The 27476-nt window shown below is 44.6% G+C and overlaps 1 protein-coding gene across 1 annotated transcript; it reads left to right on the top strand.

The window, feature by feature from the left end:
• nr2f5 (nuclear receptor subfamily 2, group F, member 5) lies at window positions 1–26137 on the top strand. Its single transcript, XM_085803638.1, has 4 exons — window positions 1–3554; window positions 15573–15853; window positions 17471–17717; window positions 23869–26137. Exons 1-4 carry the CDS (start codon window positions 3188–3190, stop codon window positions 24186–24188), a joined length of 1215 nt encoding a protein of 404 aa, XP_085659764.1. The 5' UTR covers window positions 1–3187; the 3' UTR covers window positions 24189–26137.
• Window positions 26138–27476: the final 1339 nt, after the last annotated feature.

Below are 27476 nucleotides of genomic sequence, written 5' to 3' on the forward strand. Positions count from 1 at the left end.
CAACGTGTCTTTATTGAGGGATTAATGTGTGGGCCATCACATACATCACTAAACCTCTGGTTGATCCTCATTTAATTAACCCCTTTCCCGGTGAAATCCCGGTCAGATTCATCATAAGCCTCCTCTGTATAGAATTTCACTCTAATTATTAGGCCTCAAACCCTGAGGTGCCCTTGGTCACTGGCCTACAGCTCATGGAATCTGCTAATAGCGAGTCACGGGGCTAATTGGGAGACAGGTAAGGTTACATGTGACAGCAATTAAGCCGAGCGCAGGGCCAACTTTATGGCCTCGGGCGAGCCCGGCGCTGCGCTCAGGACCCCTAAGTGAGGTTTCGTCTCTTTAGCGCCTTCTTTTCCTTTTGGGGAGAAGCAGAGTTGAGAATTACAGTTCCTGTTTTTTGTCTATAGTGGAGATAGGATTATGTAAGTAGCCTTTAAGTTCCTGGTGGTTTGTGTGTAGCTGCTCTTGAGGAATCATTTAAAAGAGAATTTGATTTATTGACCTGATATTTCACAGTTGTTTTACGTAACTTTTTCTACGATTCCTCTACTTTTATTTATCCTTATTATTTTTATACTAATTATTTTTCTTATTATTGCCCATATAATTGTTATCATGTGAGCGAGATTTACTGAGAAGAAACAAATCAACAGGAGGTAAAAATGTTCAGAAAGTGTCATGAAGTTTGTTTATTTTGTTTATTATTGCTTATGGAGATTGAATTCGGCAGCATGAGAGGAAATGTCTTAATGATCTTTTTCATAGTCGCCACGTCCACGTGAGTGAGAGGGGAAGTGTAAGAGCGCGTCTAAACGCATTATCACTCCCCAGACCTCTGTGCCATGCAGCACGGGGGCGGTGGGACACTCGACCCCCTGGCCGCGGTGTTTTTGGAATTACCTTCACATGACAAATCAAGACGCCATATCTGGGGGAATAATCAGGTTCCCGCTGCTCTCGGCGTGAAAAACCCCATTAGAGAACAACACTGTCACTGTTAATTACCGCAGTGGCCTTTTGTGCGCGCTGGCAGAGGCTGTATAACACAACAAACCGACAAAATCAACACTTTCCCGACTGGTAAACGATTTAGGGAGCTTGTATGACTCGGTGAGGAGTTTGACACCTTTTGTTGTTGTTGACTTTGTGGCGCTGAGCAACGTTTCACCACCTCATGTGGAACTTTTAAATGAATATTTAAATAATGTGTCCATTATTCTGCAAGAGTTTAGCGAGGTTTATTTTACTGTCAGAGCTGAAACTCCAACATTAAAAATGTCATGGTGGAGTAAAATAGGACTTTGTTGATGTCAGATCAGCTGACCCAATACTGATTACAAGGCGGTGCACATACGCTTGGTAAACCATGACCTCTAGTCCTCCATCAGAGGTTAAAACAATAAACTCTGAAGTTACATATCCAGAAAAATCATCGTTAAAAAATAAAAAATAAAAACCATATAAAATCGGCTAGAAAATAAGCTATAGAGAAATACACACATAATTTCTTTCCCTTCAATCATCCCCTCCAGGCGAGGACAGAGGCACGCTCTGCTTGGAGCAGTAATTTATTGTACTGTAAATATAATTTTCTCCTCAGCAACAGTTCAATCTTGTTGAAAACTTACACAAGAGCTTTAAAAGCAGCGGACCTTTATTTCCCTCCAAACCAGCTCTGGTGATAAAATCCCATGAGTCTGAAGCTGAGATTTAAGGTGAGCGGCAGAGAAACATTCCTCCGTCAACACATGAATGTGAAAACTGCCCTCCAGCACAGTGAGGGTCAAACATCCAGAATGAAGCAACAAAACATAAAAACTTGAAATTCCTCCCCTCCTCATCATAAAGCTTCACATTTTACCACAGAAAGATGTTAAGTTTAGTAGAAAAGCAGGTTATACAGAATAAAGAACCATCCACTAAATCCACACAAGGCCTTCTTAGAGTTTATTTTTTGATGAGTATATTAACTCCAGGTTTGTTGTTCCTGGGCGCACGCGGTGCGGTAGATTTAATTTTCACGGGGGAAACTGATGGAGACCCACTTTATATCACAACAACCGCTCCTGTCAGTCAAACTCGTCCTAATCGACCTACGTCCAATCACAGAGCGGCTTACTTTTTACTAGACTTTGGGGACCAATCAGAGCCGGTCCTTCATCTCCCCGGCGCTCCCGCTGTGGGGAGGGGATATGACCTTATTTGGTAGTTATACCCTTATATGGAGCACCGCCAGGGGGCCAACCGTATGAGGCAGCCTGCTAGTGACACTTTCCCCAAATTGTAGCTTTGACTCTCGGAGACGGGACAGGCAGTCGGAGGGTAAAGGCGATAACACTCGATCGGGCAAGATTTGTCCCGCGCTGAGTTTTCTGCTCCAGCTTCCCCTCCACGGACGATCACCCCGGAGCTGCTCTGAGGATATTTAGGCGGCGCGTTGGGTAAATAAAGAAGAGCGACCAGACCAGAGCGCACACGCTGACGTCGCGGTCCAAAAAGCTCACCGCGGCGCGCAAGAGCAAGAGGACCCGGGATTGCCCGATACTCCTCGGGGACTTGCGGCTTTCCTCCGTCTCCAAGAGCGAACTGGGAGCTAAAGACAACCTCCGCCGAGTAACGTGATATGCGGTCAGTATTAAACCCAGCTTGTCATTCAAGAGGCAGTATTAATCTCGAGTGAATCCAAACGCAGCGCTGAGAGCGACCCGGGCTAGACGCGAAATATTCCACTCTGTCAGACCCTGCACTGTTGTTTTTGTTGCCCTATTTCAAATCCGAGAAGAGATCAGTGACTCAGGAAAAAGGGTTTATTTTTTACCACCCACGCGCTGACTTATTGGACTGACTTTTCCAAGAGGTTACACTCTGAGGAACAACGTGTTTATGGATTGCTGCGCAGCGAGCACCGGGAGTTGTAGGCTACGCTCTTGTGCATCGATCATGTTGATACCCCGCCGTTGCTGTAAACTTTGATAGATGTTTACAGAAAGAACTCGGTAATCTAGAGCAGAGATTTGAAGAAAGAAGCTCAGAAGCTCAAATTGACCCCTGGAGGAAGTGGGAAGCGCTTTTTTTCCTCCCTCTCTCCTTTTTTCCCCTCCCGAGACGTCAGAACGGATCTCTATCAACACACTGTGACTCTGCTTCTGTGACTTAAACAAAGACCAAAGTGTTTGGGGATAGCATGGCAATGGTAGTAAACCAGTGGCCAGAGAACATTTCTGCAGATCCGGGGTCTCAGCTCCAGATATGCGGCCAGGAGCCCGGCGGGGCACCGGGGACACCCAACGGCTCCACCCCGGGGAACGACGCACTTTCCGGGGACAAGATCCCCAACGTGGACTGCATGGTGTGCGGGGACAAGTCCAGCGGGAAGCATTACGGTCAGTTCACCTGCGAGGGATGCAAAAGCTTCTTTAAGCGCTCGGTGAGGCGGAACCTCACTTACACCTGCCGGGGGAACCGAGACTGTCCCATCGACCAGCACCACCGGAACCAGTGTCAGTACTGCCGGCTGAAGAAGTGCCTCAAAGTCGGCATGAGAAGAGAAGGTAAGAGAGGTGCGGTGGGATGGGATCTATGTCAGTGCGAGTCTGTGTTGCACGAGGGACGTTTGTTTGCAAAACGCGTTTTTGTGCCCAAAGTTGCGCGTAACGTTGTTCACTGTAAAATATGGATCTTAACAGGCCGTTAAGTCTGGAAGTCAGCCGTAAAAGATTTTACAGTTTTAAAACAAGGGGCCAACTCTTCACATGGGCCGAGACTCTTGTTTCCTGCAGTTTCACTTGTTTTATGTAGTTTTTATTTCTAAAAACAATATATTTGCAACAGAGACAGATTCTTCCATTAGGCTAATTTGAAGCACACAGATTTGCATTTGAAAACTTACTGCATCACACTGATAGATTTTCACTTTATGCAAAAAAAAAAAAAAAAGTATACACTTGAAGGCTGAATGTGACACCCGGTTCAGTTTTTTTTTGTAACATATCACATCACACGTGTAAATCTGCAGAAGTGCCATTGAGAGATTTTGTGCGTAAAATGTGCGTCACCTTATTTTGCTCCTGTTGATCTATAGCCTGCGCGTTTCTATACACTTCACCCCACAGACCACTGTTGTTATGGGTAAATAATCAGTCACCACCTGCGGTTCCACGGTGCTTATTTCACATTCATTTAGCAAATCGTAAGCATTCATGCCGGCGCGCTCTGTTCGCTGAAATCCCTCCTTTGTCCCGGCGTTTTAATTATGCTGTTTGCTCACCGACACCCAGAGCCGCTATAAGAGGATGCCGCTACATTTGTTGTATTGTGCTTGATTAACAACGGGTCAGTTAGTGCCAAAGAGGAGCAGTGGAAACGTGCTGGTGAAGAGGAGCGCTCCCCTTATTAATTATCACTCAGCACCCCCTCCTCTCTTTCCCCAATGAAATGGTGTATCCTATTTTAAAATGTGAACCAAATGGAGCCAACGGTTCTAAACTGCCGACAGGATCCTTTTTGTTTGCATATGCACATTGGATGAGATCACTGGACCCCCAGCCATCAAGACATAATTTACACCCTTCTATAGGCAACCTATAGACCCTGTGGGTACATTTGATTTTCTGTGCAGTCTCTTTGGGAAATTAATGTAAATGTCAGGACCAGTTTATCTGCAAACTGTGCGCGCACACTCCTCATGAGAACAGGTGAACCTTTCTCCCACTGTGACCTCAGTTATCCTCAAAAAGTCTGACTCTTTAGTGAAGATATCCCTCGGCCTCTTTTATTTCCCCTTCTCAGAGGACATAGTACGGTCAGCAGCAGCATCTCCCAGTCGAGAGCTATCTTGCTCAAGGAGCCTTCGTTGATGTTGAAGGACACATAGCGACCTCGCTGCCCTTTGTTCTCAGCCTGAGCCACAGTGTAAATACAGAGAGGCTGGAAATACCCGTCCTCCCAAAGAGCCCGGGATGAGACGATCCCTCAAGGATTCCCGCTAGTGCACCGCTGCTGTGGCTCTCAGACTGTGCGTGTGTGCGTACGCGCACTGCACACACAGTCTTACCTCATGTTGAATATCCATAAGCCATTGCGACCGAATGGACCCGAGGACGTAGCTGATGCGCGCAGCGTGTTTATTGCACAATGTATCCATCAGATTTAGTTCTGTGCACGTGTATGCATCATTTTGAATATTAATTCGCCTTCAAAAATGTCTTACTTCACCGTCAGTGGTTATCGCTTTAAATATTTTTTTGCAGCGTAGCCCTAGATCCCTGAAGGCTGCACACTGTCCATGATGAGGAATTAGTCTTTAAAACATCTAGATAACATCATGATGCTGTAGTAGCACTACTTTCCACTGCATACAAACATTCAGCCTCACAAGTCACTGAACCTCTAGTTTCTAAAAATAAGTGGAAAATCTTTCCAGGAGGCATTAATGATTTATTTACCTCTAGTCTAGGCCATAATTCCAAGATTATCAGTGTGTATAATGTTGAAATAAAATCAGAAGAGGTTAAACTGTCTCAAAATTCTGCTATAAATAACATGATTTAAAAAAGTCGTCATCTACTGACACTTTGATATAAACTTTTTTTTGGCTTGGCAAATCGCTTAAATGTGAGGCAAGTCAATTTAATGGCTGAGCTCATCTGCTGGTGCATTTGAGGTCAGTGGGATTAAGCGGTGTCCTTAAATCCTCTTTGTCGTCTGACTTCTGTTTATCAGCGTTCATTTGTCTACTTTGGACAAAGTATGTCAAGGCACATGCACAGTTTTCTATAGCAAATTAAAATATATAGAGAGAATTACCTGCGAGGAAATAACAGTTTAAAAATAGTTTGTGCGGATGAGAAAGTCAGTGATCCCAATGAATTATAAATAATCTGCATTATGCACTTTCACAGGGATTCATCTGTCCTCAGTTATTTCATCTTGAGTCTTGATCACAACATAGAAATATCTGAATATGTCTGCAAAAGTCTATGGCATGATTATTTTATTGTAACACCTACAGTACATTAAACACCGCTGTATCCTCGAATTCAAAGACCGAAGGTGCCAACTTAAAAGTGTCAGGGCTGTTAGAGCACAACAGCATCCTCCCCAGAGGTCATACATAAGTCATGTATGCTTTATATTATTCAAAGGGGTTCACGTAAGGTTGCCACCAGAGACACCATGTTTACTCTCAGTTATGATCCAGGTGAAATTTGCATGTGATATTTCCACCCCCCTCCACTATTTCCAAGTTACTGAAAAGATATTGTCAAATTGAAGTCACGTGTTTGCTCAGAGTTTGCGCAGCTAAAAGAGTTCCCCATGCTTTGAATTATTTAGAAGCCTCCTTTTTTTAAAACTTACTTTGAAATGTACTACATCACAGCATATAGGTCATAATGTGCTTCACATCTGGACCGAGTGAAAAACCAAAATGGAGCGAAAGTGCTGGTGGATGGAACGACTTATGTCATTGTAATTATTTAAAGTGTTGACTGGTTTTTGTGTAAATCTGTGAGGCTCCAAAAAAAAAAAAAAAAAGTTTTTGGATAACAGAGCTTTAATACTTTAACAGAGTTTCATATCACTAATGCTGCTGCGTGACTTTTCTGTTTAGACTGCATTAATATTTAGCTGCTGAGAAGACACGCTGAAAGTTTCATGAGTGGACCGCGTCAGATTTAGAAGTTCCTCACTTTCAAGTGAGTGTTTATTTTTTCTCCAAAGGCAACGTTTGACCTCTTTCTGTAGACTTGCTGTGTAGAACATAATATCATTTCGTAGGAAGACTTCTATCCCCGAGCGCCTTCCAGCACCACGACAGCGAACGTTACTCCCGCCGGCCTCACTGGGAATCAGGCCCCTAAGACCCTGTGTCATTGTCTCACTGCACAGAACCTCCGCTTGTCACTGCAGTTTCTGGGCTGAAGAGGAAGCAGGGAGGCAAAGAGAATCAGCCTGACAGTTCCTTTGAACTGGAGTGAATGTTTTAATTTTGAAACACTGCACAAGGATGAGCCCCCTGACTTTATAGAGGACAGAAACACACGTGTGCTAGCTTTACCACGGCTAGTTAATGCATGCATACACAATGATAATGTCAGCTCGCCTGTTGTGTGTATCTTGAATTATATACCCAGGCAGCTGTTTGCACATAACACATTACACACACACACACACACATGCAGACACAGACAGCAGAGTGCAGGGTTAGTACATACTGTATAGTCTCAACATCCATTTGTAGCAAAAGGAATCTGTAATACCCACATTCAACACAAACAGTGGGACGGCTGCTGCCTCCTCTGACCCATATTGCTCTCTGACAAAATACCAACAGCAGCGGAAAATATAGGTCAACCAAAACTAAAACATTAATAACAGACAAGCCGGAGTCAAAGTCCAAATGTGTGAACCATCCAGGGGCCTCTCCAGTGAGTAAATACCCCACTGGAGCACTAAAGTCTAACAGACAGTGTGTATTGACTAATCCATACTCCACAGTGGGCTTGTAACAGCGGGCAATTTAACACCAAAACACTGCGGTCTGGCCTCCCCCCTTTGACTCCCAAAACCTTAACTTATTCCAGTAATTTAGCTATTGACAAATCCAAATACTTAAACCGCTGTCACCGCACTCACAGGCCAAGTCGTTACCCGGCAGCCCCTCGTAGGGAAATGGCTCCAGCGCTGCCCAGCCTCCATTAAAGTGATCCAGTGGTGCCTGTGACGTTATCTCCAAGGCTGACTTTAAAGGCATCAGGGTGCATAGATGAATGATGCCGCGTTTTAATACGCTGGGACACATCAAGGTGAAGGGAGGTGTTAATGACCTCCTCACTACACAAGCCACGGTGTCACTAATGTGACAAAGCTAAACGTAACGTGACCTTCTCAGGTGCTTTCAGTCAATCACTGGAGCGCACCGACTGACTCTGCACTGTTTTGCCCGTGACTTAACAAGCTCAACCTGTTTTTTTTGTCTTTCACTTGGGTCACTTGTAATAAGACACAGCCAAACAAAGAGAGAGGCTCAGAATTTGTGGGCCGCTGTCAGTGATGTTTAACCCCCCCCCTCTTACCCCCACACGCTCCCTCCCCCTACCCCAGCATCCCCTGACGAGGCTTCTCCTACAGTCTGCAACACATTTGTTCTCTAATGCAGCACTGTGGGGAATCTGTGCACATGTATATTTCAGGCATTTAGCTGATGATCTTATCCATGCTCTCTGGGTGGGAGAGTAGTAGCAGTATTTAGAAGGAGAGGAAGAAGCAGGTGAAACCACGGCGCACAATCCATGATACACTGACTGACTACTACCAATGAGATAGCGAAAGTTTGATTTTATTTATCATATTCCTGATGCTATTGCCACAAAACCGCAGAAATATGCCATAAAATATTTGTTATTTTATGGGCATACTTATTAATTAACGGCTAACCTATTTAATTTTGTCAAAATTTGTCAAAACCTCCTGACAATAACAACATCATGAAGCCATGTTTTACCAGTCATATACTGTAGGAAGGTTGAAGCATCTCTCTTGTTCTTTTGACACATACTAATAAATAAATAAATTGATGTCCATGTATGAACTTAGTGTGTAATTGGAAAATATCTCATGATCTCACAATACTCCAAATCAAACCCGTACAAGGAGAAAGTTATGTTTTGAGTGGAACTGGCTCTTTAAATTATTATAATCTTACTCATAGGTTAATAATAATAAGAAAGACAAATAAACCCAGACAGCAAGGAGCTACTTAAGAAACACATGCACATGCAGCTTGGTGCGTTATTGTCCTCTGTAATCACAGAGAAGACGTTGGGCTTATCCCCGCCACGGCCCGCTGTGTGGCAGATACACAGCAGAAGGGGCGACACAGTGTGGAAGTGTAAATAAGGATAGCACGAGATAGAGTCACTGAGCACGGGGTGGATTTGGTTCACTAATTAATTCAGGAACTGTCTCATCAAAGTCGGAGAGAGAGACTGAGGCATCGCGGCAAAAGCTACCGAAACGTCCTCATGCGAAGCTCCTCTGCGAAGCGCCATGTCTCTGTCTGTCTGTGTCTGTGTCACCCATTCCCCTCCCGCTCCCGCACACTGCCTCCGGTTCTTCTGCGCTCTCGTTCTGTTGTGTCTCTCACATTTGCCTCTGTGCCCCCACCACCACCACCACCACCACCAGCCCCACGACCCCCCCACCCCACAGCACTCTCTCATGTTCCACTGGAGACAGAGTCAGCCCCTCTCTCTCTCCCAGTGCACAGGTGGTTTACTCTCAGTGATTTCTTCATGGATGAGAAGAAAAGAGTGTAGCGGGCAACAAAAACATCCGTTTTGTTCTCCAAGCTCCAACTCTACACACCAGCTTTTTTTTTCATGTGTGTGTGTCTCCCTCATTCATTATTCCACCATTAATGCTAGGCTTTCAAAGTCAACCACTTGCATTCACTGGCTTTCACATTAGCAGCTAATGCTAACGCCCTGTCATCTTTGATCACTAGTGTTTCCTCGGCCTCTTGGGGGCAGCAGAAACGGGCTGTAATCTGCACTGATGCAATAAAGTTGATATAATTTAGCAAACAAGTTAGCGATCACTACGTCCAGCAGCTTCAATGCAACATTTAAACTTAGTGTTTCTACCCACCAGTCCACTTCTCACTCCTGTTGAACTTTTAGCCGACAAATGCTCCACAGCGCTCCTCACACAGTAAATATTTCATGTTTTGCTGTGTAGCTGGTGGTGACCACGTTTTATTTTTAGAATCAAAATAAAGCCAAAAATAATGAGCTGAAAGATGCTAATATGTCCAGTGGAGCTCTGGGTCTTACACTGTGAGTGACCTCCTTCATGTACAAGTAGTCATTTGATCCATTATTGAAGTAGGAATAGAGACACAAAATGGTTCTATAGAATAAACTGAAGAAAGAATAGGTACATACTGAGAGCGTTGCACAATAACACACATAAGCAGAATTGCTCTTAACTTTTTCAAAGAGATACTACAAAACAATGAGATAACTAGCTAACACTAAAAGTGTAAAGGTTGCTGTGTCAGTGTGAATGGCTCTACATTAAAGAAGAATGTCACAGAACTGCTTTCACTAGGTCGTCAAATCTGGATAGATATTTTTTTCCAAGCTGTTTTCTGCTCGGTAACATCTTTGTGCGTCTTTCTCTTTATCTCTAACTCTCTCCTGGTTTACACATTAGCTCCCCTCTGCCTGCTCCTATCTGAGTCTCTGTGCCCTGCTGCAGAGCACTGACCCACGGGTCAAAGTTCAGGGCCAAAATAAAACTATGTGAGTCACAGGGATATTACCCCGGTGTCACATCACACGCTGCCCTCTGAACTGGATCACAGCCACAGAATATGACACACACACACATTCAGATATCGCTCTCTTTTACCCCAGTGCTTTTTCTTTGTGTCTAAAACAACATTCTTTTCCCTCTACAACCCTGTGTTTTAATATCTTGTTTATTACAGGATTGCAGTCTAATACTGTAAACCCCTCTCATGCACTCACACACACACACACATACTCAGACACACACTGGAGATGTGGAGACGCAGGCGCAGGTTCATGCGGGGTAACATGGTTATTTTTCTCTCTCCGATGGAAGCTTTAGAAATGGAAAAGCTACTTATTAAAAGCAACTATTAGACTGAGCCAAATCTATTATGCGTCTGTGTTGCCCCGGCACCGTGACCTTTTAGTCCAAATGTTGATAGGCCTTAATTGTATTTAGCTGCTGTAATTCCACTAACAGTCTGACCCAGAGGCTAATCCAGGGCAGCCAGGCAGCGAACCGTGCACTCTGCCAGCTGCCATTTGCTGAAGTGGCATTTTGAAAGTCGCAGCTGAAATGTCCCATGGTACCTCTGTTTGCATGCACTTTCCTTCTCTCCCCCCATTCTCGTGCCCTCATTTCATGCCCTACCTACATGAGATGCTGTTTTGTCTTGGGTTTTAGGGATTTGTAGCTTCTTCTTCTTTAAAAAAAAAAAACTTTTTCTGCCCTCAATTTGGAATCTGAATCACTTTGGTTTGTCGAGAAAAAAAAACAACTTGGTGTATTTTAAACTTTTCTCACTGTTTTCTCTTCTTATTGTCTGACGATGAGCTCAGTCGATTGCATTAAGCTACAAGCCACGGTACACCAATTAAAATGCAGGAAACGGATTATGGCAGACACCCAAGTCTGACTTTGTACTCCCATCCCCCCTGTCATTCTCTATCTGTCCGTCTCTGACTCTGGTTTCTTTTTTTTCTTTTTCTTATCCTCAGGCATCTGTTTCTCTCTAATGTCATTTCTGTCTCTTTGGCTCTCTGTTGCTGCCCTCGTCCATGTCAAGATACTACATCTCTCTGTCTCTACACTTGTCTCTCTTTCTCTCTATCACTTTGGACCTTTCCATAATCACCCTCTCTCTCTCTCTCTCTCTCTCTCTCTCTCTCTCTCTCTCTCTCTCCATCTCTCCCTCAGTCGCGTCAGCCAGCTGTAGGCGAGGAAAAACAGAGAGCGATGTGTCTCGGTCAGACGTTGTTGAGTGCTCTGCCTCTCAGCCACGAGTGACCCCCACAATGAGGCTTTTGAAAAGTCAAGTGGATCAAGTAGATTCGCCACCATCTGCAGGATTAACCACTAATCAATATGAGAGCAGATTAATAGCCGTGAATTCACAAATCGGCCACAGGAGGAGCAGCGGGGTCCACCGGCAGGTCGTGGAATTCGCTGCGCGTTGTTGAATTTTTGATGAGTTTGTCCGTGGAGGTCGAGGACGTCGTGTTTCACAGCTTGTTCGGTGCATTCAGTGAGAAAACTAGACGTAGTGGAAATCAGACTGTAGAAGTTTTTTCGTGGTGGGTGGGAGGGGGGGGGGATTGTGGGGTGGGATTTGAAACACGTTAACAAGCTCGGACAGGGTGACAGTTTTAGGTCGTGGAAGTGCACAGACTTAGATATGGACAGTCAAGGAAGAGTCTTTCGAGACCGTGCTCGCAAGGAATTCATCCAACGGAGGTTTTTCAGCAAGTGGCCCGAATCTACCTGTTTACGTTAGAGCAGCTCAGTGGTTGTAGGAAGAGTGGCTGGTGTCCATTGTGGGCAAAGCACAGCAGGACGTCAGGTGACACTGATACACAGGGGAGCAATCATACTAACAGTGTTCACAGAGGAGGCTTCTGTTTAGGGATGTCCCGATCACATTTTTTTGCCCCCGAGTCCGAGTCCGAGTCATTTGATTTTGAGTATCTGCCGATACCGAGTCCCGATCCGATACTTTGGCAATGCAGTAAAGTTTTTAATGTAGATCAACTGTATCATCCCACTATTTTTCTGTTCTTTGTGCTCTACTAGGGATGTAACAATATCACAATCTCACAATAATACTCTACCTCAATAACAAGCCCATGACATTTATTGCAGTATTGTAAACTCTCAATGTATATTAGCACAGTAGCTCCACAGTATAATATTAATGCCGTTATCCATAAGTCAACAACAAGAACATTTGGTCAAAAATAAAATAGCTTATCATGTCTTTCTCAATCACCAGCCTCTCTCCCCTGATCCCACCCTCTCCTGCCTGTCTGCCCCCCCCCCCCCCTCACCTCGCTCCTTCTCCCTCCCTCCCTCCCTCCCTCACCCAGCTCACCTTGTTCCTTCTCCCTCTCTAACTTTAAATAAATACCTGGTTCTGTATCTGCCATCACGCAACACAATGGTAGTTTTTTATTCAACAGTATGAGAAGTTTAACAATGTCCGCGACATCTGCGCGGTCGGTCCGTGTGTCGGTCTCACGTGCGTTACGTCGGACTCGCTCTCAGTAGAAGCTGCAGTGACTGTTGTTGCTGCAGGTGTGTGTAGCGCTCAAACATCAACAACAAGCTGCTTGGAAGTCAGCAGTGAAACAACGCAGCCACACACACACAAACAAACAGTGAGCTGACACGGTGACACGATCGTCTCTCACACTCTCGCAAGCGCCGTCATTTCATATCGTTACTTGTCCGCGACGACGCAGCCACACACACACACACACCGTGGAGCTGTGCGCCACAGACCATGCACAAAACACAAGCGCTGCACCGAATGCGCGTCGCTTTGGGTAATGAGCGCACATGACGAACGTCTACAGTAAAAGTAATGTGTTTGAGAGTGCAAAAGATGATACATCTGAACGCCCCCCATGCGGCCCGTCTTCGCTTTAGACAGATAGGAAAACCCTGACATGTAGATATGTAATATATCCGATTCCTGATCGGGATGTAACGTCCGATTCCGATCGAGTCTGAAACCACGTGATCGACCCCGATTTCCGATCACGTGATCGGATCGGGACATCCCTACTTCTGTTATCTTATTTTGAAGGTCCTTTAACTTTAATTTAATTTAATTTCGATTTATTCCACTCATGGTTTACATACTGCACGATTGCACATATTTACATCATGTACACATAATCACCATGAATGAAAAGGAGCAGGATGAAGAAAAACTTATAGTAGCCTACCTGCCCCTTTCTATAGTTCTAATCGCATTGGCTTAATATCAACACCAATATTATACACTATTTCAACAAATTTAAGTTGATGAAACATAATAACAAGAAAACAAACAAGCAAAATCTGTATATCTTTTCTTTTTTCCCCTTATTTTGTAGGCACTTATTTTTTCTTTTTTAAACATTTTCTTAAACTGAGATACTGTACTGTACTTGTACAACTTTTCAGTTCCTGCCCCCTAACACTAACCAAGGTGGTTCTGTGCCTCAACCTAGTGAGACCTGAACTGATCAGAGGCAGAGACTCCTCATATCACAAACCTGCATCACAGTATCTTCTCTGACTTCACATCAGCAGCACAGTGTGGTTTCACCTCACACATCACAGAGCCTCAAAGTGCCTGAAGTGACCAGATGATCAGATCCGACCAGATGATGATCCTGCTGCTGCTGCTGCTGCTGCTGCTGCTGCGGCTCAGAGCTCTATGTGTTCTATCCACGTTTCGATTGTGAAATCCTGCAAAGACAAAGACACGTGTGGCCGATCTGACAGCTGTCCTTACGCAGAGCCTGGACGAGAGCTGCAGCAGCGGGAGCGACGAGGAATGTCCCGTTGTGCAACGTCGTCTTTGTGACAGGCAACACCTCCCCATAGCTCAGGCCCCGGCGAGGCCGCGCTGTTTGCCAAAGGAGAGCACATTCTTTTCCGGGAACACGGGTTGACACAAGTTCACAGGGAAAACTAGTGGTTTTGAGGTCAACACCTTTTTCTCTCTTCCCCCCCCCCCCCCCCCCCCCCCCCTCCTCTCTCCACCTCCCGCCTCCACCTGTCTCTTTATGTAAACCACTGCTCTCTATCTGAAGACTCATCTCAGGCTATATTCAAACATATTGAACCTCACACCTTCTCCGCCCCCCTCCCACCCCCCACCCCACCCTCCACCTCCCTGCCCTCAATTCCCGTTTTTTCTCAACTTATCACCTCTCACTTTCTCCCTCTCCACCTTATCTCGCCATTTCACCCTTTTACCTCATTTTTTCCCCTCCCATTTCCTCCCTCCCCCCCTTCCCTTTACATTTTCATTCCCTCTCTCTCTCTCTCTCTCTCTCTCTCTCTCTCTCTCTCTCTCTCTTTTCTCACCCGTTCTGTGTAACAGTAGATGGAGTTATTAGTCAGACAGTGGGGATGACTGAACAGGTGTTTTCCAAATGGGCCTTTGAGCACTCACCGCATCATCATCGCTCCACACGCGTGAGGGAGGGAGGGAGGGAGGGAGGTGGGGAGGGAGGTGGGGAGGTTTGGGCATTTGTGTGTGTGTGTGTGTGTGTGTGTGTATGAGAGCTTGGCCTCTGCCTGCTCCTTTTGCCTCAGGCTGAGCCATTTGCCAGTAGGGAGGGGTGGTGGTGGTTTACCGTACGTATTCATGTGTGGTGTGGTGTGTGTGTGTGTGTGTGTGTGTGTGTGTGTGTGTGTATGCATATGCGGGTGCATAACATACTGTATGTAGGTGTGAAGAAGTGTTATATCTTTACCAGCTGCTGCTTGTCATTACTCATTGATGCACAACAGCAGTTCAGTTCAGAATGGCCTCGGCTTGGCCACTTTCCACCGCTCCACTGAAAAGACGAGCGCTGACATATTTAGGAGTCAGAGAAATGTTCCTGTTTCTACATTTTTCGCCCCTTCGACCCCATTCTGCAGCCCCCACCCGCCCGGCACATTTGACACGCCCAATTTGCTTCTTTCTTCTCCGTCTTCGTCTCGTCTCCCCTCTGTTTCTCCTGCAGGCTTTTAGGTTTCACTTGGCTTTTCCATGCAGGCTGCGTAGGAGCCGTTTGGATGTAAACCAGGTTTAGGTGTAGCACACGCCGTTACAGCACGCCTCCTAAATCATAAAAGTTGTAATAAGATCCTCATGGCTGATGTTTACATAACAGTTTAAAGTTGTGGGCCAGACTCAAATGAAAGAAAAGACTTAACTCAGATACATGATTGTGAATTTAAAGTCCAGACCAACGCAGCTGACCTGTCATCTTTGTTTGTCTTGTTTTCAGCTGTACAACGAGGGCGCACATCGAACTCCCAGAGCAGCCCGGGACAGTACCTGACCAACGGCACCGACCCGTACAACGGCCAGCCCTACCTGTCCGGCTTCATCTCTCTGCTGCTGCGGGCTGAGCCCTACCCCACATCTCGATACGGGGCCCAGTGCATGCAGGGAAACAATCTGATGGGCATCGAGAACATCTGTGAACTGGCGGCCAGGCTGCTGTTCAGTGCTGTAGAGTGGGCCAAGAACATCCCCTTCTTCCCCGACCTGCAGCTCATGGATCAGGTGAGTGATTGGCTCAGATAGATAGATAGATCAAAGCCAAAATCATGTCTGTAGAGGTGAAGCTATAGCCCAGCAGTTGTTAAATAAAGATTAGCCCAAAGATGGATAACAAGGGATTGGCTCTGTCCATGATCAAATCTACAAAGCTGATCAGTGATTAACAGGTTGTCAGTTGAATCTTCTTTGTTTAATCTGGACAAATAAAAGTGGGATGAGAAGTTTTGTGTCTAGTTTGTGTCGAGCTGTTTACCCTTGTTTCCAGTCTTTAAGCTAAGATGAGCTAAGCTTAATAATTACTGGCTCAAGCTTTTCTATTATATATCTATCTCTCTATATATGTATGAATGCAATCTTCCCTAAAATGTTGAACTGTCCCTTTAATAAAACATGCAAAAAAAAAAAAAAAAAAAGCACTTAAACAGAGGATTGATATTCACCCTCCAAATGTAGAAACGTAGCACCTTGGGGTTTAAAAACCCGCCTTCACATACAGTACAGTACATATACTAGGTGTCTATTAAATATCTAAACATGTTTCACATCAGATTCACATGAGTGAAAATATGTTTACTTTTGAAAAAGAACCAATGAACCTATCAACAAATGAAAAAGCCCAGTTTTTTGTATTTATATTCCTTCTTTTGTTGGTCGTCACTCGATGGGATATAAAAAGAAATACATTCTATTATTATTCACCGAAGGCAGAAACAGACACTTGTGACATTCAATATGGACAGATATGACATCAATCCTGCACATGCAGATTTACACCAGCTGTAAGGTCTTGGCACAGAGTAACTGCCTGACCTATAAATATTCACATGCACCTTGGGCAGACACAGTCATCGCAAATATGTCACGCTATAGTTACCCCATATCATTACTATATCATTAATCTCCCCTCAACATGTTGAATATATCTGTCATCTCCCTGCTTCAGTATTTCACCACTGGTTCTATGATTTCTAAAAAAAAAAAAGAAAGAAAGAAAGAAAAAAAAACACTTCACTTTCAAGTGTCTGGTAACTTTACTGTGTGTTAATGTATGTAGCAGGACAACCCAGCTTAGGTAAAATAATGTAAATGTTATATATAAACTTGTGTCTTGAGCAGTTTTGCTCCTTGATACATTTAATTTGATGTGTTTAGAGGACTGTAAATCACAATACAGTGTATACAGATTATCATGTTTCCGTATTAGATACTTCTTGTCTTCCTGCTATGATAATTAGTTGCTCTTTGTGTGCTTGTATTTGCATGCTTCCCTCTTCCTTCAGTGGATGAATATATTATGTGTTGGGATGTATCTGTGTATGAATGAGGCTCCTGTACACACACTGAATATAGAACAAATTCTTAACATCTCCAAATCTGTTTTTAGATAATTGGATGTTCAGTACATCTTGTGTCCATCTACAAATAGAATTAATTTGTGTGTGTTGCTCTCAAATTGCAGTATGGCTAATGTTAACGCCAGGTGTAAATGAGATGTACAGTTTAAGCCTCTGCTGATGTGCTTCTTTACCGTGTTGAACTTTTTTGGTTCATACGCTGTTTTTTTCCATTTTCTTCAAACTTCCTCCTTCTAATAACAACTCTACGTTGTCCGTGTTGTAGGTGGCGCTGCTGCGCATGTCATGGAGCGAGCTCTTTGTCCTGAACGCAGCTCAGTGCTCCATGCCGCTTCACGTGGCCCCTCTGCTTGCAGCGGCCGGCCTGCACGCCTCGCCCATGTCAGCAGAACGCGTGGTGGCCTTCATGGACCACATCCGTGTCTTCCAAGAGCAGGTGGAGAAGCTGAAGGCCCTGCAGGTCGACACGGCCGAATATTCCTGCCTCAAGTCCATCGTGCTCTTTACGTCCGGTGAGTACGAAATGAATGAAGCGTGTGCACACAGAGAGTCACAGGGAAACTGCATGACATTTCACTGCAATCTAATATACCAACAGGATGTTACAGCAGGATATAACTGTAGGTGGATGGTGGTGGGCGATCAAAGGTTTAAAGATGATCAGTGTATTGTAGCGTTTGGGACTTTTCTGCGATCCTACACATACGTCATTTGTTTTCTTTTAAAGCAGAAGTAAGTGATATATTTGTGTTAATATAAGTCTTAAATAGTTATATCTTCCGACAGCAATAACTTACATAGAGTGTTTGGACCGAAACACGGGTCTGTCAGTCCCTCTGCTCTGCTCTGAGCCGAGGAGAAAACATTTATCGTATCCTACAGTTTTTATCCAATGAGGAGAGAGAACGGCATGCAGGGCTGTGTGTGCAGCCAAGGGACGCCGTGAATGTGGCGACGTAGGGACGAGGACTGTTATGGTGCGTTCAAGGAAACTCGTATTTTTCCGACCGTGAAGTGGTACCAGTTCGATCTGGTACGAGTTCACCGGTCGGAAGTTACGAGTGGCCGTTATAGTGACTTTCACCGGTAAAACAGGTCGGAAAAACACGAGTGGGTTGCCTGGAACGCTACAAAGTCGTAAGTTGTGACTTGAAGCTGTAATTTACGATTTCAAAAGCCTGCCTGGAACGCAGCATTAGCGAAAACGACCGGACCACTTACTTCTGCTTTAAGCCAAAGCAATGAAATCTTGGATCTCCTAAAGAGCAAACACTGTCCTCTGTCTAAAGATAAGTCTGAGGGATTGACAGATTTACACATTTACACGTGATAAGTCATATGAATTTAATTATCACAACCTGATATCATGATAAGCGTCACAATCCCACATTAGCAGCAGTTCCTGATTCATACCAAGGCCTCTAAAAAAAGGAAAAACAGGACAAATGTAATCAATGTTGCAAAGAAAATGTAGTAAAATGATGGTAGCAAACAATAGAAAAATAAAGTCCAATAAATGACCACTATACTTATCATATAATATTGTGACATAATTATTAATTAATTAAATAGCAGATTTCATAAATAGGCCACAGGCGGGTCCAGGTCTTCACTGTGACTAGAGAAGGAAACAGGATGTAGACCCAGCCTGTAGTTCACCTTTAGTAGGTCAGTACTCTTGCTTTCTGTCCCTCCACACAAACTTAGACCCAAAGAGGATTATGGGTAGACTCTGATGTCAGTAGAAACGTCAGTATTCGCTGCGTTGGAAAGGGAGCAATTAGCGGAGTGAGCTGACCTCCACTGGCACAGGAAGATTCTCCTAACTGGTTTATTCATGTAAACACAGACTCCTAATCACAAGTGATCAAAGCGCATGTAAACAGCTTCAGCTGAATTCGAGGAATGAGCGACAGCAAGGGTCACTCAGTTCATTTAAACGTGGCCAAGACAAGATCCTGTAGATGTATTCCTTTTTCTTTATGGCTACAACCATTGAATGCAAAACTAAATAAACAATGCAAAGTACTGTTGTATAGAAACATACTACTATAAACTATTTCCTTATATTATTGTTGCCATGTCAAGTAAAGTATTTCCCCTGGCTAGCAAACATGTAATAATTGTTTGCATCCAGTCAAATATATATAATAAATATAAATCGATATAAATATAAATATAGTCTTTAATATGTTGCATTTTGAGGCCCCTGTCTGACACCTTGTTTACATTAATGTGATGGTTATTTCAGTCAGTTCAGACAGTCTCATGACTTAATATACACCCTGGTCACTTTAAATCTGTCAGATGTAGGAACATTTCTCTTTGAATGTGACACGAGCCTGAGGTTCATGCTGTCAGCAGCAGCAGCACAGGGTGAAGAGAAGTGGTATCCTCTCAATGAGAGCACTAAAATGTATCACACATGAATGACTGACTAAATAAATAAATAAAGTCCAGCAAAATGTTTTACATACAGAGACTTGATGTGAGCATTCACCCTTGTTTGTCATGAAGGGACAAACAATGACAGGATGACACATCCAGCCATGACTGGAGATCAACCTCATCCCCTATCCACAGAAAAAGAAGTCGCTGGAATACCTTTAGTCCCAGATTCATGTCTTCCTTCTGCTGCATCGAGCTCACACACACACGCACACACACACACACACACACACACACACACACACACACACACACACACACACACACACACACACACACACACACACACACACACACACACACACACACACACACTCACAGCTTCAACTATTCTTAACCCACAACCTCCTCACCTCCGCTGAGTCTGACCGAGAGGTGACCTCTAATGCTGCAGCAGATATTGTCTCATTGGCTCCATATGTAAATGCAGCAGCTACAGTCTTCCCACTACTCAGTCATGGTCCCTGCCCTCCATGAATTTGACTGTAATTTGATCACTCTCTCTTATTGTAAAAGGCAGCCATTGACCCTGAGAGTAGCTGCCTGTGCCTCATTTAACTGTTAGCTTTAACCTGCAGTATTTACCTCTGTCTTTGAACGCCTAGTATCTCAAGGAGTGAGTTTCCGATGCACATGTGGTTGACTTTTCTCATATACATAACAAAGAATGTTTAGATGTGTATGTAGATGTTAATTTCCCACCTTTAATAATCAGCTCTCTTGTCCTAATAACAGCTAGCAGGGCATAATGACCAACTTGTTTTATGCTAGCATTTTATGCTGTTTGTATCCAAAGCTGTTGAAAAAACCACAGGACATTTGAGCCTGACACCCTCACCGTGTTGCATCATGTTGTCCCCACTGAGCTGCAGACAAGATGAAATCAAAACATAATGATTTTGCATCTTAAGGAGACCCATGGGATGGGCACTGTTGTGATACTGCGTATACACAAACCCTGTTGAGGTTTATCCCAACAGTCACTGGGCTCCAGTGCCAGCCACAATACTGTCACATCTGGGATACTTCACTGAGAGATCATGCTTTGTGACCCAGGGGGAAACGGATGGTGAAGAAGCCGACGCAGAGATGTCTCTCGTCCGTGTTTTTCACTGCATTCCCCTCTTTTCTCCCTTGCATGGCTTGTCAGATTCACTCTGCGTACACCTAGCATCTCTCCTCCAATGTATGTGGGTGGCTGCGGATCCACCTCTCCTTCTTCCCTTCCCTGCTTTCATCAGCCATCTCTCCTTCATGATCCCATCTATTATTGAAACCAGTCATCCACCCCTCCTCTCTAAGCTCCCCAAACCCAGCCCCAAGCCCAGCCCAAGCCCTGGGCCCTCCGCCCCCACCATGGGAGCTGAATTATGTATGGTGGGTTTCAGTGAGACAGAGGATTCGCCACAGCCTCGGCCATGACCTACATAACCCCTGTAGCCCTGAGCATCCCATGTGACTTCCCTGTATGCGGGCAGATGTACCCACATGTAAACTCACTGCAAAAAAAAAAAAAAGAAAGGCACATCTTGCCAAGAGACTCCAGAAGACAATGCACTTAGTGAAACGTGCAGATATTAACTGTAACGGAGGCAGACATGCAGACACACGCATACAACAAGACAGACCCGTTAATAAACCTGACTCCTGCTGACCTGGTGGGATGAGCTAACAAGCTCAGACAATCGCCAATCGTCTCTCACCTCCCTCTGAGTCCCCTCCCTCCCCCCTCCCCCTGTGAAGCCCAGTCCTATCAAGCCACATCAGAGAACGGGCATCTCAGTCCTGCCACCCTGATCCCTCACACCCACTGACCCGGTGTGTGCCCAAGGATCAGACAAAAGAACACGGCACTTGGCGTGGAAGGGCACCCAGAGAGCTGTCGCTTCGGCACGCGAAGTGGTCTCAGTCGCACGGACAGCTTCGCTAATCCTAACCAGGCGCTGACCGCCTTGTCACGCAGGACCGAAAATGGCGGCCGGACAAAAGCTGCCCACCGAGTGGAGGGGAAACACAGCCGAAGTGGGGGCAATTACTCACCCAGAATGATTAGAATAGTGGCCGCTGGGGTGGGGAGGGGTTGACACGCTCGATTAAAATATGAGGTAAATTAATTTTTTGGTTGTTATCGGGAACCCAGCAGGGTAGGGTTTACACAGGGGACAGATCAAAGTGCGAGATGACAAAGGGGACCTGCGATGCAAGATGACAGGCTAAAACTTACGGACCAGCGCTTCTAGACTAAAAGAACGAGCTTGTGAAGAAATTGCCCTCATCGACAAACCTGCCTTCAAAACGAGGGTTCACTCAGGGGGCAGAGTCAAAGAGCACCTCCACTGAACATACAGTATGTGGCAGAGTACAGTAAAATGTGTCTTTGTTTTGAGTTCACACATCTCTGACCTCCTGTGTTAAATCCCCTGTGCACCCCCCCCCCCCCCCTGCACACAGAGGGTGCGAAAAGTATCGCACACAGTGTTACACACTCTCTCGTTTGTGCGAGACTCTTGCCAAGGCGGGGGCCGGCGGGAGGGGAGGTGTGAGGAGGTAAAAAGCAGAACATGACCTCCAGCTGAGGGGAGAAGGGAAGGCTGTGGTGTGCCGTGGGGTGGAGGGGGGATACGTATCTCTGCAGTGACAACCTTGATTTCCTCAGGTTTGAGCAAGCTTTTCTCTGACTTGAGGAATTTGCAAGGTGAAAAAAAAAAGCTCAGATCTTTATTACATTGTGATTGCCCCTTTGTGTCAACGTCCTCATTCTGCACTCTAAGCCAGCTTCATTAGATTAAATGTGGCCTATAGTACATCAACTTCACACTGAGCCACCCAGCACATTTCTTGCAAAATCCAAGCCTCAATTATTTAACATCCCAACACAATTAGACATGTGGCAGGACGTTTACTTATTTGCCACACATGCTACCTGCTTTTACACTGGTCAAAAAACAAACTACAACCAACAAACATCAGACTGAGGGTGTAATCAGCATTCACACCCATGTCGATGACGCTGCATTAGATGCAAGTATTTGTCTTCTCCAGTCTGCATAGACTTCAGTGATGGAAAATAATGGCGTTACTAAAGGCTACTTTTTTCTGTAACACGTAATCAAAAAAGTTACTTTTCCCTCTGATATAACGCCGTTACCATTAATAACAATAAAATTTGCCGTAACTCACCGTTACTTAACTCAAGAAGTCTCATCACAAAATAATAGGCTAAACCTGTTTAAGTTTATGTTATATACACTTTTTTTTCAGTCCATCAACTAAGCGGAAAAAAAAGTTAAGGTTATGGTTAGGGGGGTAAGTCCAAGTAATTTGACATATATTATATTTTATAAAAATGCAATAGTTACACCTGGGTGTACGTACCACTTTTCTCCCCTGTTCTGAGCTGTGGTACAAACACTGTAAACAGACCCACCAGCTTCCCAGCACACTGCTGCTACATCAGAGACACAACAGCTACACTGTGCAGAGATGAAAGAGCGAGTCACAGCCCCTGAATAGGTTTCAAAAACACAGTCACCCGTGGAAATGTCGCACACGGAGTCTACTTCACTGACAGGAGCCCCAACACAAGGAGGAGACGCTATGGATCCATTTTACCAGTCTGCAGGGCTACTATACAGTAGCAGCTCACTTTTTCTCCCCCACATATGTGTGTGTGTGTGTGTGTGTGTGTGCTCTGTAACTGCACTTGATGACATTGGTCTCTGCCCTTATGTGTGTCAGGCAAACTCTGCTGGCAGCGTAGATGGAGTCAATTGCCTTTTTTATCAGGGTTACCAGCGTTCAGAAAACCTGCTTATACAGGCTCATTTTGGTGGGAAAAGCGTATACGTCGACTCATTCTGCGCCAAGGAGGCTTCACAAGGCCTTGACTTAAAGATTGAGATGGCAGACTTTTTGCCCTCTATTTCCAAGTTTGACAACACCCATATATAACATGGTTGTTGACATTCCCCATCCCCCACATTCCCCCCCAGATTGTGAAAGACCACAAGCTACGATTAGTGAAGGTTTGTTTGATCTGACATATCTCATGGTCAGGCAGGAATTTAAAGCACCATGTTCAACTAATCTGACATTGTGACCTTCTCAAAAGACATGTTGTGCACTTTGGTCGCAGCAGTCTCGTCGCTATCTTTGTCATATCCATTTTTAAGAAGAAAATCCGCTGATGTCTTTCTCTCTCTTCCTTCCTTCTAGATGCAATGGGGCTGTCAGACGTGGCCCATGTGGAGAGCATCCAGGAGAAGTCTCAGTGCGCCCTGGAGGAGTACGTAAGGAACCAGTACCCCAGCCAGCCCAACCGCTTCGGACGCCTCCTCCTCCGCCTGCCCTCCCTGCGCATCGTCTCCTCCCCGGTCATCGAGCAGCTGTTTTTCGTGCGCCTGGTGGGCAAGACGCCCATCGAGACACTGCTCCGCGACATGCTGCTCTCGGGCTCCAGCTACAACTGGCCCTACATGCCCACCGTGCAGCGCGACCGACCCATCTCCCTCCACTACAACGAGAACGGGCCGTGAGGAGAAAACATCCGCCCCGAATACGCTCATCCATCCATCTTTACTTCTCTTCATTCTCTGCATCCAGTTTCTCAGCTTTCCCGGAGGAAGCACCTTTCCTCGCCATTCCGTACAAAAATCCGCACTGACGGTACAGCCTGTTACTGTCCCAGGTTACACAAGCCGGCCAATCATTCACCGCGGCCATAGCAGAAACTCGGTGGCCCCTGCTGCAGTCCCCAACTTTGACGGTGCAGTCTACCTTTTAGATGCGGCATGAGATGGACAGGTTGGTAGAACGGGTTATTTCACAGTTCACCAGCAGGTCTGTTGGACTCACTTCAGATGTCATTCTCATAACCCCAAGCGAACAGGGACGACAAAAGACAAAAGCATTTGCTCTATTGTTGGTGCTCTGCCTACACTTACAGAGGCTGTGTACAAGCATCCCCAGTATGGTGAATACTGAATAAGGGCTTTGCCAATGGGACTCTACAACCAAGAGCACAAGGCCCGTTGTATATTTACCAATTTTTTGAAAACGAAACCAGAAGCCATTAAAAAAAAAAAAAAAAGACAAATGCCAAAATGTCTTGGACTTTTGCAGAGGACGTTTTATTGTGTGTGTTTGTATTAGCACTGTTTATATGGAAAGAAAACTCATGATTGTGTCCATATGTACAGTATATCGTTGATTCATAGGCATCTATAGCATATAGGGTTCAATGGGAAAAGCTCAGGTTCAAAGGGTGGGTAGACAGACAGACAGACAGACAGACAGACATGCCAATATCAGAACAAGTACAAAACAATGAACCCAGTAATAATGAGACTTTTCAGCAGCCTGTGCCAAAGCTGAGAAATGCATATAGGTAAAGATTATTTTTGCGGTAGCATTGGTGATGAAAATTTAATGTTTGGTTTGTCTATAATTTGACTATATACTTTTTTTTTTTTGGGAGGGGGGGGGGGGCGGGGTCTCAGGGGACAAGAAGGAGGTTATGAAAATGAGTAAATACAAATAAAAGCTTAGGCACTTGCTTCATAGTCAGGACCTACACTTATTCACGCCTGTAAAATCACAGCACTGGTAGATTCTCGCTGCCCTGCCAATCATTTGATCGAACGACCCTTTTACTCATTCATGAAGCCCAGTTCTAATTGAACTCTAACTCCTTATGTGATGATGTCACAGGAGCGACACAACTCATCCTGGTTGTTTTTGAGTCATGATTGTCAATGTTGGACCTTTTGGATTGGTATGGTGGGGGTATTTTACAAAACTAGCTGTACTTGCCTTAGAACAAAGATTTTGTCACTGAACATTTATCTTATGACTGTGCCATAATCTCTTGTTACCTGTTATAACAGGTATTATGTCCTGTCAGGAGAGGAAATGAACTCATATGATGTAAAAACGGTTAACGTGCACACAAAGCCACAGACAAGTGATGCAAAGGATTCAGTTTTAATGCATCAACTTGAAATATCAAGGAAAGTTGGGAGAACACAGTTCTGCTTTAACATCATCAGCACTTTGATTTTTTTTTAGACCTCATGCAAGTTCTTTTCCACTTCCTGAAGATGTTGTCATGTAGGGAAAAACCCCGCGACTCACGTCAATTGAGCTTATCGTACCGATACCGTAGAGAAATGTATCACTAACCTCTGAAAACCTCAGTCTGTGTTACAATATTATCCCAGTTGGACTTATGACTGTGACCTAGCTTAGGAATATTTGAAGTTGTTTTTTTTTTTTTCTTCCCACTGGTGGAAGCGAGTTTGTTTTGACAACCTGTCTCACATTTCCAACATGGCACTGTGCTATCAATGTCAAGTCATCTGGGACCTTAGGAAGCTGTCTGTTGATAAATGAATTCACAGAATATGAGTTTGTTTTTATCCCCTCTACTTTTGTTTGAAAATATGGATTATCCATTAACTGAAATAAAATTCTGTTGTTCACAGTACGTTTGCAGCTGTCTTTCCCTGCCATGCAGACAGAGCTCAAAGCAGTGCACATGGTAGATATGTTCATGTAACTAAGTTTTTATAACCATGATCTAGTTTTGCAATAGAAGAAATGTTCCCTCTACAAAATTCAAATGTATGTACATATGAAATAGCATATATATATATATATATATATATATATATATATATACTTGAAACCTATTAATAACAACAATTCCATATATTGACATGCAATTACCTAATAAGCCAATCACCAACCTATCTCACAGGATACTGGTTTATACACTCACTGGCCACTTGAATGGAGAAGGAATGGCGATTTAATCATTTTAAAAGGGGCACAGTTGTTGAGCCTGTTGATACCCTGATTTGAGTTTTTCTGAAACTGCTGATCTCCTGGGATTTTCACACAATCTTCACTCCAAAAAAAAAAAAAAAAGTGTCCACTGAGCAGCAGTTCTTAGGACACAGGCACCTTGTTGATGAGAGCGCTCAAAGGAGAAGGGCAGACTGGTTGGAGCTGACAGAAAGTGCTATCAGGCTGTCAGCCAACAACAGAAAACTGAGGCTGCGATAGGCACAGACTTGCCAAAACCAGACAGTGTAAGACGGGGGAAAAAAACTTAGCTTGGGCTAATGAATCTGGATTTCTGCTGAGGCAGCAGATGTTAGGGTCAGAATCTGGCACCAACAGCACAGATCCATGGACCCACCTGCCTTGTGTCAACAGTCCAGGCTGCTGCTGGTGATGGTGTGAGGAACGTTAAGGCCCCTTAATACCAGTCAATCATCATTTGCATGCCACAGCCTATCTGAGTATCACTGCTGACCATGTGCAGCCCTTAATGGACACATTGTTTTGCATCACACCTTTGGGATGTGGTAGAATAAGATGTTCGTTGCATGAATGTGAAGCAGATAAATCTGCTGAAATGTTGGGATGCAGTCATCTCAACATGGAGCACAATCTCACAGGAATGTGTCTGAAATTTTGTGGAAGCTATGTCAGGTTTAACTGAGGTTATTTAAAGAGCAAAGATGGACATTGCCCTGTGGTTTCACTCAAATGTCTCTGAAAATTGATTTTGAAGCTCAGAGTTGGTTGTTCTGCACCATCAACCTCATCAGCATGTCAACCTGATGAGTTCAAATCCTGACTTCAGTGCACAGCAGCTTGTGGTAAAGACTCAAAGTCCCTCACTGTCAATTATGTAGAACTTGGAGCTTAATAAGATGTTAACAAGTGAATTATATACAATCTCACCCCCTGTTTGGTTGTTGGAGGAGGAAATAAGATGTAACTAGAGACCAAAAACATTTTTCACAAAAGGCTGT

This window comes from Trachurus japonicus, chromosome 16, assembly GCF_045865225.1.
Source record: "Trachurus japonicus isolate A0001 chromosome 16, Traja_1.0".
NCBI lineage: Eukaryota > Metazoa > Chordata > Actinopteri > Carangiformes > Carangidae > Trachurus > Trachurus japonicus.